The following is a 14,151-nucleotide window of genomic DNA, read 5'->3' as shown; positions in this document are numbered from 1 at the left end:
CCCACATTTCTTGAGGCTGACCTTTCTGACCCCTTGTCATGGTCACCAGTGCTCTCCGCTCGTCACAGCTTCCTTATTTGCATGTGGCATTGCCTGCTTTTCTCATTCTCAACTATCCCTGAGGTCCAGGCTCCCAAATGCCCTGCTTTTTCTATTCCCCACTCCCTTGTTTTCTTTACTTTCAGTCGTTTTGAGTTGCAAGTTCCCTTCCCTTCAGGGACTTCGGGCATGAATGGAAGCAAATCCTCATCACAGCATCTTAATTAAATGTTACTCATTAATTTCCTCTTCACTGAGTTCACATTCAATTTTTGATACTTTCAGCAGACTGTAGGCAGGGATTTTCTTTTTTTTTCTTTCAGTTTACCTGACAAGTGAGCATCATGTTACAAATAAATAATCCCCATTTGTCTATTGATAAAGCTTTCTAGCACCTTGATTTTCTTAAAACTATGTAGGGAAAAATGCATTTTTACTACAATCAATGTTCAGTTTCTTAAATAACTATATTCTTATTTATTTCACTAGTAGTACAATATTTTACTTGCTTAAAAAAAGAATCCTTCCTCTGTTTCTGAAATTGAGTAAAATGTTATACTGTCAAAAGCTAAAGTGAATGGATTATTTTGTAAAAGTATGTTTTTACTATAGTGAATTAAAAAAAAAAGGGACTAGCAGGCCTGGATTTGTGGCCTGGGTTTGCTACTAGCTGTTTGCTCTAAGCTCGTTGGCACCGAGCTTCCTTGTGCAAGACTGTTTTGGTGTCAACATAATTAGGGAGATTTTATCCTTAATATTCGCTCATCCTGTGTCTTCTCCAAGGCTTCCCAACCCAGGGATCCAAGCTGGGTCTCCCACATTGCAGCAGATTCTTTACCATCTGAGCCAGCAGGGAAGCCCTGTATCGTGGCCAGTGGTACACATTCTGAATTCTAAATGAGAATAATTTCAAATAGCTCTTTGAGCCATCTTTCAGAAAAAAATAGTAGTTCAGAAAAGCCAAAGAAACTACCGGAAGAGCCAACTTTCTTAGCAAACTTCCTGGAGGAGAAAAAAGGCAGGAAGTGGGGAGAAAGTCCTCCTTTGAAAAGAGGTGGTATTTTCTCTGAACTGGTCTCTTTTAGGTATTTTTAAATGACAGCTCTCCTCCTGCCCCCCACCCCTTGTTTTTGATCCTAACATTTATTCCCAGAGTAATCTTAGGTGAATAAATAGGATCTGAACGTTTTAACATAAGGAAACTTATTTTTCCCTTCTGGACTTAACTTTTAGAATGCTTGTTTTGGCCTTGAAAATTCTTCATTTCCCCCAGGGTTTCAACTGTGAAATACTTCCCTGGTAAATATCAGGTTTACTGAGGAAATGAGGCCTGAGGGGCGTAGGTTGCATTTTGGCAAGTACTAACTCAGTTTGCTGGGAGAGTTCTCTGAGTTTTCTTCTTTTCCTACATTTTATATTTTCCAATGCAAAAGAAACAGATTCTAGAGCACTTCAGTGTGGAAGTTGTATTTGCTTGTAACGAATGACAGCTAGTCCTTTGCTCACTGCAAGAATATTGAGTGTAACTGCCATGTAAAGGATATTAACCCAGTTTATTTTACAGATATTCTAGAGGATTTCTAAATACCATTAATTGTTTTCACAGTTAAGAAATATAGACCCTTGGGAAGATACTGGCAAAATAAAATCTTATGGCTGCATTTCAAATGCAGGGTGTGCTCATTCAAGTTGTCTGAAGGGAGTACACATTGACTAACAAAATAGAGAATATGTAAGAAAAGTTAAGAAATGTGGAGAAAGTGAGAAAATTTAACATAAGCCTGCATTAGATTTCCACGAGGAAAGAAAAGGTAAAGCCATGGATATTGAAGAATACAATTTGGTGTGCAGAAGGCCACAGGACTTGAAAGGAGATGCTGTTTAAGCACCTAAGCTGGGGGTTGGACGCAAAGAAGTGGTCAGTGGCTGCATTACAAATTTATCCTGTGATTCTCCCCTCTCGCCTCTTTTTAAAGCTTTCTGTTTATTTATTTGGCTGTGTTGGGTCTTAACTGCAGCACACGAGATGTTTGGGTCAGGCAGGATCTTGCACTGCGGTGCACAGACTCTCTAGTTGTGGCACTCGGGCTCACTTGCTGCACCTGTGGGCTCCAGAGCATGTGGACTGTAGTAGTTGCAGCTCGTGGCTCTCTAGTTGTGGCACCTGGGCTTAGTTGCTCTGTGGCATGTGGTATCTTAGTTCCCTGACCAGGGATTGAACCCAGGTCTCCTGCAGTACAAGGCAGATTCTTAATCACTGCACTACTAGGGAAGTCCCTCTTTCTCCCCTTTCTACTAGCTTGTCACCAGAAAGTCCACCATGCCTGCCTTTAGGTACCATTGACTCAAGGGAGCAGGGGATGAAAATTGTAGGTAACGAAGAGAGAAGAAGGGACACTCCTGTGGGTAGTGGGCAGGGCATTGGGAAAGGGTGGTTGGAGGAGGAAACAAGAGTAGAAGACAAAAGGCTTGAGTCCCCACATCACTTGTTCCTTGAGCAAGTCTCCTCCGAACCCTGATTTTCTTATCTATAAAATGAGTTTGCTAAAATCTGCCCCCCCACAGGATTATTATATGGATCAAAGGAAATCGTGGATGAAATTACTTTGTAGAGCATAAAGTGCTATATTATATTGTTGGCCAATGTGGGACTAGAGGTGGTGGTAGGGAACTAACTGCAAAGTATCTGTCGAACTGGACGCCCAGGACAAGATGAAATTCCTCTCTGTAGGGTCGATTATGTGACGGTTGATTTGTAGGGCAGAAAGAGACCTTAGAAAATAATTTTGTAGGTGAGAAAGCAGAGATCAACAAAGATTATTCACTTAATGCTACTCCCTCAATATTCCATAGAAATTTCATGTTAAGATCTGCATTGGAAGCCAGGCTTCTTCTCTGGAGTTCATTCCAACCAAATAGCATCATCATGCGGGGGGACCTTTCAGAGAGTCATGGTTGTGTTAATGAACATGATAGAAGGCAAACAGCACATTGATACGAGTGGTTGTTCTTATCAGGAGTGCAGGATTCCATCTGGAACAGAATGTATTAATTTTAATGCCAACGATGAAAATGATTTGTCTTAAACTGACTCATTTGGCATCACTTGTAGCTGTCTTGGAATAATGTACTAAGTCAGTGATTAGTCAGAGTTGTAACAGGGACAGAGCACTGTCAGCATACAAGTGGCTTTTGGAAATTTCTCAAGTGACTGCCTCCCACCTCTCCTCTCCTGCTTTTCACAAGATCTCTATAAACATCCTGCTGCTCTCCTGCTCGTCGTATGGTGTCATGAGAGATTTTACTGTTGGGATTATGCTCTGCATGTGAATGTATGAGCAGAGAGACTGGGATTTCTATAATGATGCTCCATTAGTCCCATTCATACTGGAATAGTAATGGGATCAAGCTTAACTTTCAAAATCAAGATCTCATCATGAAGATTAGCATCTCTGAAAACAGATTAATAGCATTATCTGTGATACACTGACCCTCTGTTGTATGCTAGACATGATACTGATCCCTTTACATATGTAATATCATTTAATCTTCAAAACTCCTATGAGACAAGAACTTTTTTCTTTGCCATTTTATAGTTGAGTAAAGTAAAACTGAGAAATCAGTAGCTTAGTCCAGTGTCACTCAGCTAGGATTCAAATTTAGGACTGACGCTAACTCACATGCCCTTTCCATACTTAACAGCCATTTTATCCATCTCAAGCAAATCGTTTCATTTCCCTTAGCTCACATTCTTCAGCTATAAAATGGTGATCACATGAATAGCTTCTCTGCCCATCTTCACAGATGTTGGAAGGATAAAATGTGCAGAAACATTTTAAAAACTCTGAAGTGGTATTTAAGTAGGTTTTTAAGTGTAATAATTACTAATGTTTATAAAGTGTTCATGAATATTTTTATTATTATTCATTTTTTGATGTTATAGCAATTATAATTTTACCGAACACTGAAGCTTTTCTTTTAAAAGAGGAAAACTAGCAGTATTTAGAGTGGTTTGCTACTACTGCTCTTTTGATAGAGATATTAAATGATTCACCCTGATTTGAGGTTTCTGATTTGTGAAATTGCACAGGAGTTCAAACTTGATATATTTTCCGGGGACATCTGTAACTTTGTTAGCTAATACCCAGGAGGTCAGTCTGGTGTGGCGTAAATTGGTGTATACGTGTCTTTCTATATCTTAATTGTGAATGCCTCTGCTTTAAGTAAAGCCAGCACACTATCACACTTCAGATGCCAGCATGAAGCCTGGGCAGATCTGCCAAGTGTCTGATTTAAAGTGATTGCCTGAGATCAGTGGTCACCCAGCAGTCACAAGTCATCCCGGGACAGCTCTGAATCCCGTCTCACCCTGGGACTCTGTTGTGTCCCTGCCCTCCGAGAACTCGGCGTCATATATAGCCACCTTTCAGTTTTACGGCAGGCGCCTCCGGGTCTGTGTCCTCATCTCTCTCTCTCTCCGCTTTATGCTGCATTGCAGGCGTTGCTTGAGTCCATGGTTGATGCTGCCGAGAATCTCTGCCCCAATGTGATGAGAAAAGCCCACATTCGACAAGACTTGATTCATGCCAGCACTGAAAAGATTTCCATCCCACGTACCTTTGTTAAAAATGTCCTGTTGGAGCAGTCTGGAATTGATATCCTTAACAAAATTAGGTAGGTTTGTAATGTTCATAAACCGAGGCGCTGCAGTGTTTGTGAATGCCATTGAGGCAGCTGTGAAGGGTGTCATTGTTGGCTTTATTCATACAGAATGTATGTAGGCGTGTCTAAGAGGCAGTGACTGTATATAGAGATAGCCGTGCATAAATGTGAGGTTTAATACATTTCCAAAATTAGGTGACTGCAGCTATGCCTGCCTTACTGAGGAATAGAAAGTTGTCTACCCTTTTTTAAGAGTTTTATTTTTTTAAGAGAGGGGTGCATGTTTGTAAGCCTTTTTTTTTTTTTTTTCCTACTCCTGAAGCTTATCTTTCACCTTGATAAATCTAACTTTTGAAGACAGAGATTGGTTTGCTTTCTACCACCATAATATTATGAACCATAATATTATGAACCATGCACAGCCCATAAATAGGCAAAGAGGCCCACCGTGACGTCACCATGTTTTCTTTTGGTGGGTCTGTGATACTGTGCATGTGCTAATGGTGCTCTGGAGTGTTTACATAGATTCCTGCTTGATAAAATTTGATATCAATTGATAAAATTGATAAAAGGTATAAATATTTAGAAGGTGTTGGTTGCTAGCAAACTTTCCTGGATTTTTACATAAGAACTCTGAGATGACCACCAGTATTACATTATACAGCTCAGGTAATTCTCATTATATTTTCTAGTTGGAAAATCAGAATGTGAATACATTCAGAAGCATTTAAAATTTCCCATTTTAATCACGTCCAAATCTTGATAAGAATAATTAGATATAGCAAAAATAACAGCTTCTACCTGGAGAATTGAGAGTGGTGGTGATATGTAATATAGCTCAATGACAGCTGGCAAGAAAAATGAGAGTTAAAACCAAAATATTCAAAAAAAAATATATCATCACAAAGTAGATGTCGAAGGCTGATAACCTTAAAGCTAGACTGTAGAACTTGGAGGGTTTTGGAATTCCGCAGTAACTAGACAGTCTCAGGGCTAAGATGCAGCTGTGGGGGGGGTGTGTGTGTGTGTGTCTTTTAAACAAAGACCCTAATGCCTATTCAACTGAATTGTAAGACAGTTGGAACGACTTGAGAAATTAAGGTTTTCAGAGGGTTTATAGACTCCATTGATTAGTGATTTTATGAACTCTAGCCCAAGTATGCTTACATATTTCTGTAACCTCTGGTTTCAGAGTTTTTATTGAAGCGCTTTAAATATTGAGAATAAAAAGCTGTTGACCACCATTTTTTCATAATAGTGGATTGAACTACCAATAGATCATATTCAGCATTTCCTGGATTACCAGATTCTGTCAAATATGCTCATTTCCCTTGAAAAATGGGCAAATTCTAAAAGTTGAATAGCAGTACAGAACTCCTCACTTCAATAAATCAGATGTATGCCCACCAACTCCTTACTTGGCTTTTTATAATGCTTTATGCTGAGTACTGATAAGATGAAAATATGCACATGCAGACTAAGTTCATCATTTCCTCTTAAACATTTTACAAACTGGAAATTCAGTCAAGAAAGTAGAGCATCCAATAGCAAAACAATAGAACAGTCCTGAAGCATTAAAAAATAATTGCTTTTTAAAAAAGTTTTATTTTAGGGGGTGGTGGGAGGGAGGGTCAAGAGGGAGGAGATATATGCATGATTATGGCTGATTCACATTGTTGTACAGCTTAAACCACATTGTAAAACAGTTATCCTCCAATTACAATTAAATTAAAATTTTTTATTTTATATTGGAGTATATTTGATTAGGGGGCTTCCTGGTAGCTCAGTTGGCAAAGAATCCACCTGCAATGCAGGAGACCCCGGTTCAATTTCTGGGTTGGGAAGATCCGCTGGAGAAGGGATAGGCTACCCACTCCAGCATTCTTGGGCTTCCCTTGTGGCTCAGATGGTAAAGAATCCGCCTGCAATGTGAGAGACCTGGGTTCTATCCCTGGGTTGGGAAGATCCCCTGGAGAAGGGAATGGCTACCCACTCTAGTATTCTGGCTTGGAGAACTCCATGGACTATATAGTCCGTGGGGTCACAAAGAGTCAGACACAATAGCTGTGTTAGTTTCAGGTGTACAGCAAAGTGATTCAGTTATACATATACATGTATCTATTGTTTTCATTTTAAGAATTGTTTTTTGATGTTATAATTTGAAATAAATTATCCCTCCCAAAGTCTGAGAGGCAGAGGGTAGGAAAGAGAGAGAAACTACTGACTCTCTAGTCTTGGAAAGAAACAAAATTCCCAAATATGCCTAAAAGCATCAGAGGAAGTGCTTGTTAACATTGAATTCCCAGGCCTTCTGGAGGTTTGGGGTGGGACCGAGTTATCTGTATTTTTAATAAGTGACCCGGGTGAATCTTATCAGTGGACACCTCTGGAGAATAATAGGGTATTAGATAAACCAAATAGCTAGGGAGACCTTGGTTCAGAGACAGGAATGAAAGAAACATTCTTTTATCTTTAGCCCAGGACAGTTTTTACTGTTAGCATCAAAACGTTGGTGCTTCCCCTCTGCTCTGCCATCAGAAATGTTTCTGAAGAGACATGCAATGCAAATGATCACCTTTCAATTAGGAAGGTTTTCCCCTGTTACACAAATATACTTTCAATTTCAGTTTTAAGATTAAATCATCTTATTTTGATAACTCTTTTCCTTGATGAAAAATTTTTAGTATTATTGACTTCAAAAGTAGAGTGAAATTATGTGACAATGTTGAAACGTGGGTATGTATCTCTCCAGCACATTTACTTTCAATGTATTTGTGCTTTTATGCATATTGGTACATGTGTGCCCAGTTATTTAGACTGAAGACACACGTGGAAGTTGAATTCTTGGGAATACCAAATAACTAAAATGCCAGCCCTCGGATGGAAACCTCAGTGGCTGAGTTATTTATTAGTAAAAACTACAAGCTGCTACTTCCTGTCTGGGCTTCCTTTTAAGGTTAGGCAAGAGGCACTAAAACTAAACATTTTGATAACTTCTGTTCATAAAAGGCAAGCGAACAGTGAATTTGTAACTATTCAAAGTACAGTGGCAAGTCAGAGCATTTCAATAAGGTACCATTTGATTGGTTAAAAAATTGTTTAAAAGGCGAGGGATATACATATAAAAGAAATAACCAAAGCTTCACAACCAGACTATATTTTCTTAATTTACTCCAGCCCAAGTTTGTTTTCATTTATGTCAATGGATGAATTGTTCTCGCTACATGGTACATATGGTTTCCATTAAGTTTGTCTTTATCCAGATGTTTTTCATTCCTACCATTAAATCTCGAATTTTGAAACTGCAGAGGCAGGTTGACATTGGTAAAGAAAGTCTATTACCTGTGTGTTTATGGCAGTGTTTAAGGCTGATTTTTGGAAATCCTTAGCCCTGTTCGCACATTCTTATATGCTATTTTCAAAGATAAAAACAGAATCACACTTGACCTTATCAACATAGCATCAAGGGTGGTGACTTTTTCCCTCTTGCACAAATTAAAATGCCACTCTGTGCTTTTGATTTTCACATAGTGAGGTGAAGTTGACAGTAGCCTCCTTCCTGTCTGATCGAATCGTGGATGAAATTCTGGATGCACTTTCACACTGCCATCACAAATTGGTGAGTGCTGTGGTCATTTGTACGGGACAGCCTGGTTCATTCTGTGGTGATGCAGGGCAGCCTCCAGCGTGGGAATGTGGTTGATTTTCTACATTTTATTTCTTTGTAGCTTTATGGGTTAAAATCCTAGTTTTCCTTCTTCTTCTTCATTGTTTCCAGCTGTTCTAGAGCATGTTAGAATTTCTCCAGAGGGAATGGCAGGGCAAAGCAGAAGTGATAATATCCAGAATTGTTGTTCATGTATAATAAACACAGGTCAAAAATTTGATGGGAGATGATGTTGGGACTGAAGTCTAAAACTGAGAGCTTCATTTTAAAGATTATAGTTGACCCTTGAACAACACTGGGAGCTAGGGGCAGAGACCCTCCTTGTAGTCAAAAATCCATGTATAACTTATAGTTGACTCTCCACATCTGAGGAGTCCACCAACCCGGATTGTATAGTATTACACTATTTCTTACTGAAAAAAATTCTCACGTAAGTAGGCCCGCATGTGTCAAACCCATGTTGTTCAGGGCTCACCTATGTATTTATCTGTGCTTTTTGTTTTCTGATATGATTATTTGATAACAGAATATTCTTAAAAACATGGCAGAAATGAATTGTCCAAAGAGTGAAAGAATTAAATGGACATATTCTAGTGAATGATAACCATCGAGTGTCTAGGCCTTTGGATATAACCAAGGTGAAAAAATAAAATTTTCTTCATTTACAGACTGGTTCCACATCAAGGTAGAAACTCAGTAGAAGTATTTCCGGTGTCAGTGCATATGAAAAATGTATCAGAAACTTCATGCTTCTCAAACTCTGAGGCACAGATGAAGGTTTTATAACTGGCTATGTTTTGTGTCTCAAAAATACTAGCGTTATGATGCAGTAGAAATCTCCCAAATAAGTTATGACAGTGTTTTCTCCAGAGAAAAATTTCAAGTTAATTGTGTAGGCTGAAGATACTCAGTTTTATGGCAATGAATTGTTGAGTGAGTGATGGTGGAGAACACTGGAAATAACAGGAGCAGCAACAGCTTCTGAGGAGGAGGCAGACAAAAGGAGTATTTTGAAAAATTCATTTGAGAAGAATATACGACTCTTCTCTAAGATCTAAAAGATAAGATAGACATCTCTAGCTATTCAAAGTATTGCCTATGGACTGGAGCTGGCCTGCTAATGAAGGGTTACTAGTCCATAACAAGGTAAGTTCAGAAACTAAGAGGAAGTGTGAAGAAACTTCTAGAGCAATTTGATGTGACAATAATATACAAACACATATTATTTAAAAATTTTTATTATCAAATGTTTTTTTAATCAATTTTTTTCAATATATTGGCTTATGGCAAATTGGAAGTTTAAAACTGATTCATCACCCAGAGATTTTAAGAAGCTCTAGTTTGTAGTTCATGGCATGATAAAGAGCTATAACCTTGTCAAGAGATCACAATTCAAACTTTTTTTTAATAAGCAGAAACAAAATCAATAAAGCATCCTTTACAGAAATAGCTTGTTGATAACCATAGCTCTAGGGATGGCCTCAAAATGCATACTTCAAGACGTAAATACTAGATGTATCAGCGTGGCTGCACATGAGAACTACACTGAAAATTTGAACTTTTTTCACTGTTTTTGCTTTTGTCCTTTGAAGAAGTTGGTAACTCAGAGTATTGGCATTTTCTTTTCATAAGCAAAAAAGAATTGTGTGAATGCACTTTTGTTTTGAATTTCTTACTGTTGATTTGGATAGTAAGACCACAGCTTAACTGCTAAGTGAAAGAAATAGTAACTTCAAGATGAAACACTACTTTCAAAGACAGTCCAATAACACTGTTTTCTCCAACTTTAAGTTTAGAAATGTTCCCAAAGGTTCCATGGAATTGTCAGCTGGTTCTCATCTTTGCAGAGCTCCTGGTGATGAATCAGCTCAGCACCAGAGCTTATTAATTTCAGCCCAGTTTGTTTCATCTCTGACCACTTTTTTAGGTTTATCTAAAGCATAGCGTTGGTAATTAATGTCACATAAAATATAATAATTATTACATGAAAACAAAGAAAGCTAGTAATACTTAAAAGTTTGTTAGCAGTTTCTTTCCTTTTGGTCCTTTTATAATAAGAGAGGTTGGAATCATTTTATTTCTCCTCATTATGTACTTTTGAGCACGAAACATAGAAATTCTTTCCAAGGAAATATGGAATAAAAATGAAAAGAACACTTCCTACTTTCTTTTATCCTAAGTGGTCTCATTTTCCCAGTGTAAGTTATTTTTCTGGTTTAAATTTTTCTTATATTTCCACCAGTAATGTTGATGGCAACAATATTGTGCTTCACTTTTTAATTTACTTTATGCTTATCATAAGAGCAAATTGACTAGAACTGAATCTTCTGTATGCTAGTAACATTATATAAATAAAGGTAGCTTCTCTATACAGAAGGCTGGAGGGCCTCCTGATGGATATAATTTTATGATTGTATTGAAGATTGAAAGTTGAAAAAAATCACACCAGTCTCCTGCAAACTGTTCGTAGTATATCTTTTGGAAAACAAAAATATGTGCCTACTTGGTGCATATCTACATGAACATGGCAAAGATATATGAATTACCTTTCAAGTAAAGTCTCAAAAGATGTTTGGAAGGAGGTTTTGTCATTTCTTGTTTAAAATACTCCACCTTCCAAAGAAAGAGGATAAAAGAGATAACTTAACTTCAGCATGAATTTATCGAGTTGCCATTAACCAGGTGTAGACATTATTCTTCACAGCGCCCTCTTATGGAAGGTATCTGCTGGAATTCAGTTGGTTGTCTTGACTCTCTAGGCTGACCATTTCAGCAGACGTGGCAAGACCCTTCTTCAGCAAGATTCCTTGGAGATGGAGCTTGCTGAGGAGAAGCCGGTTAAACGCTCCATCATCACGGTGGAGGAGCTCACGGAGATAGAGCGTTTGGAAGATCTAGATACCTGTATGGTAAGACACAGCCTTTGGCCACACCATTATCTGCTTCACTGGATTTGCTACTGTCTTTAAAAAAAAAAAAAAAAATCTCACCTTTACAAACCAGACCAAATAAAACTTCCCTGCAAAGACAATTCTTTCAAGAACTTGTTGCTGTACAGGGTCTGCTCTACTAATGAAGCTGATAAAGCTTAAGCCTTCAGCTTCCCACGAAGGGCCTCTCACTTTATTTGTAATTTTGTAAAACTTTTCTTAAAGCGTACCCCTACCCACCCAACCACCCCCCACCTCCTCCCAAAAAAGAAAAATGGTAAAAATTGCAGTGCACATAAAAATTGGATATCTGTCGCTGTAGCCATGGTGGGACAAAATTCCTAAATTAGGAGAAATCATTTATTTACCTTTTAAGAGTCATTTGTGACAGGAAAATATCTTTAAATAAATAAGCCTTCAACAAAAATGTGGGGAAGGTGATTATCTCTTTGTTGGTCTTATAGGTTTTCATTTTTTTTTAATGTCCTACTTCTTCCTGTTTTTTCTTTACATAATTTTGGGGTACACTCTTAGATCTGCATTTCCTGTTTAGTTCCTATTCTCTGTCATTGACTTGATATATTTTAGAAGCTGGAATATGATGCGTTTGCTCAGTGCATCCATCTGGCTATAAAGCTAGAGTATTCAGTTTTATGATATCTCATTTTTCTGGGGACAGTTTGATGTCACTTCTTATGTTATTATTGTAAACTTTGTGTTGTTAGTATATTTCTCATTTTACCATTCAAATAGTTGTATACACCTCTGTATTCAGTATGTTTTCATTCTCCATATTTAGTGTTTTTATGTTTTACTAATATACTCATTTTTAGTAATTTCTTATAGTCCAAGAGGGTGTTGGTGAGACTGGGTTTGGTCTACTTATGTGCCCAAATGTTTCTACATCAGCTTCTGATTTTAGTAATTTTTCAATATAGCCATCATAAAGGAATCATGAGTGCATACTAAGTTGCTTCAGTCATGTCTGACTCTTTGTGGCCCCATGGACTGCAGCCCACCAGACTCCTCTCCTCTGTCCATGGGACCTTCCAGACAATAATTCTAGAGTGGGTTGCTATTTCCTTCTCTAGGGGATCTTCCGACCCAGAGATTGAACCTGGCTCTTCTGCATTGGCAGGCAAATTCTTTACCACTGAGCCACCTGGGCTTCCATATAAACTATTGTGATCATCTTTTAAAATCTGTGAATAAAATAGTTAAATGCCTTCCAGATAAAACCTTACGATATACAAGGAGACTGGCAAAAAAAAAGCCTAAAATATATCTTAGATTTCAAGTAACATTCTAGTGTAACTAAAGATGATAAATAATTTTCCATTTAACTGTATAAATATATAAATATATTTCGTCTATGTGGAGGGAATTGCACCAAGTTTTTTAAAAATTGCTTGTCTAGTATAAAACATTAATAAGTATTTTAAATTTTGTTTACATTTTGAGGCAAGAGACACTATGTTATCATAGGGTAATTATTCTAGAAAGCTCTTTGCTGTTGTTTAGTCACTAAGTCATGTCTGACTCTTTTGGGACACCATAGACTGCAGCCTGCCAGGCTTCTCTGTCCATGGGATTTCCCAGCTTAGGCTAACCCTAAAAGAAAAGGAGTTTAATAGGAAAAATATTTGAATTAAAAATTAACTCTACATATCATGTTTCCAGCCAAAATTATCTGGTTCTGTGTGAGTTGGAAAGGGATATAGGGAACATGAGTTAGTAAAATGTGTGTTGTTGAGTTTAGAAGTTATGTGGTTTTGGATGATGAAGTATTGGTTAAGAAAGATTGGCTTAGCTCCTGTAAGGATGGTTTTAAATTGTATAAGTTTGGTTTTTGTTTGATGATTAATTTGCTTTTGTTACTTGAAAGGAAAAGAAGTTGTTCTCCTTAAGTGAAGTGGGTGGGGTGAGGGTGGGGGAATAGGATCATTTTTTAAAATTTAATTTTATTGACATATAGTTTTTAAAATTTAATTTTATTGAGATACAATTGATTTAACATTGTATTAGCTTTAGGGATATAATCTAATGATTCAATATATGTATATATTGTGGGATCATTATCACAGGTTTAGTTGACATCATCTCCACATATAGTTATAATTTTTTTCCTTGTGATGAGAACTTTTACAATCTATTCTGTTAGCAACTTTCAAATATGCAATTCAGTATTGTTAACCATAGTCACTATGCTCTCTCTACTTTGTATCACCAGGACTTATAACTGGAAGTTTGTTTGTACTTAAAAAAAAAAACACCCCAGATGCATGACCACCATGAGGACCATAGGGCAAGGCATACCCAGTCCTGAGTTGCTTTCATTTTCTAGGAACGGTCTGGTTGCCATGACACAGAAAGAGGCAGGAGTAGATAGAGATCTCTTTGTCCTTCACTCTAAGGATGATCCAAGTTAGAAGGGCGGTATTTTCTTGATTCAGGTGGCTGGGAGGCAAGCAGGTAGGGCCATTCCTGCCATAAGCGCCTGTTGAATCCTAGGACCAGAAACAGGGCCTGTGGTGTGGAGTATCTTGTTGAGACAAGGCAGAGCTCTCGATAAAGAAAACAAATACTTGGGCAGAATTTCTAAGCCATAAAAATAGCATTTTTTTCCAGTTCTAAAAATTATGTCTTTAATCATTGTTTTAACAAGGCTAATGAATTGGTAAGTAGCCAAAAACCAGAGCTAAGTTTGGTGTTGTTTAATGAAAAAGAACATTTTTGTGTAGAAAGTGCAAGTCAATGGATTTTGTGCTGTAAAGATTTCCTTTCTACTCTCAGCCTAACCTTTGGGTCTAAGCCACCCAAAGATACTCCCGTTTTCACAGTGGCAATTAACCC

General features: G+C 37.7%; 1 protein-coding gene across 7 annotated transcripts in view; it reads left to right on the top strand.

Moving 5' to 3' along the window:
- The window catches only part of CARMIL1 (capping protein regulator and myosin 1 linker 1), a 308,279-nt gene that overhangs the window by 250,329 nt on the left and 43,799 nt on the right, over nt 1-14,151 (top strand). For all 7 annotated transcript variants that reach the window (XM_027524071.1, XM_027524067.1, XM_027524073.1 and 4 more), the window contains 3 exons: nt 4,538-4,713; nt 8,233-8,320; nt 11,128-11,277. In XM_027524071.1, the coding sequence (XP_027379872.1) occupies nt 4,538-4,713; nt 8,233-8,320; nt 11,128-11,277 (414 nt within the window). The remainder of the gene's footprint in view (nt 1-4,537; nt 4,714-8,232; nt 8,321-11,127; nt 11,278-14,151) is intronic.

Source organism: Bos indicus x Bos taurus, chromosome 23 (assembly GCF_003369695.1).
Source record: "Bos indicus x Bos taurus breed Angus x Brahman F1 hybrid chromosome 23, Bos_hybrid_MaternalHap_v2.0, whole genome shotgun sequence".
In the NCBI taxonomy this organism is placed as follows: domain Eukaryota; kingdom Metazoa; phylum Chordata; class Mammalia; order Artiodactyla; family Bovidae; genus Bos; species Bos indicus x Bos taurus.
Note: the sequence above shows the minus strand (reverse complement) of the source record. Positions and strands in the feature narration are given on the sequence as shown.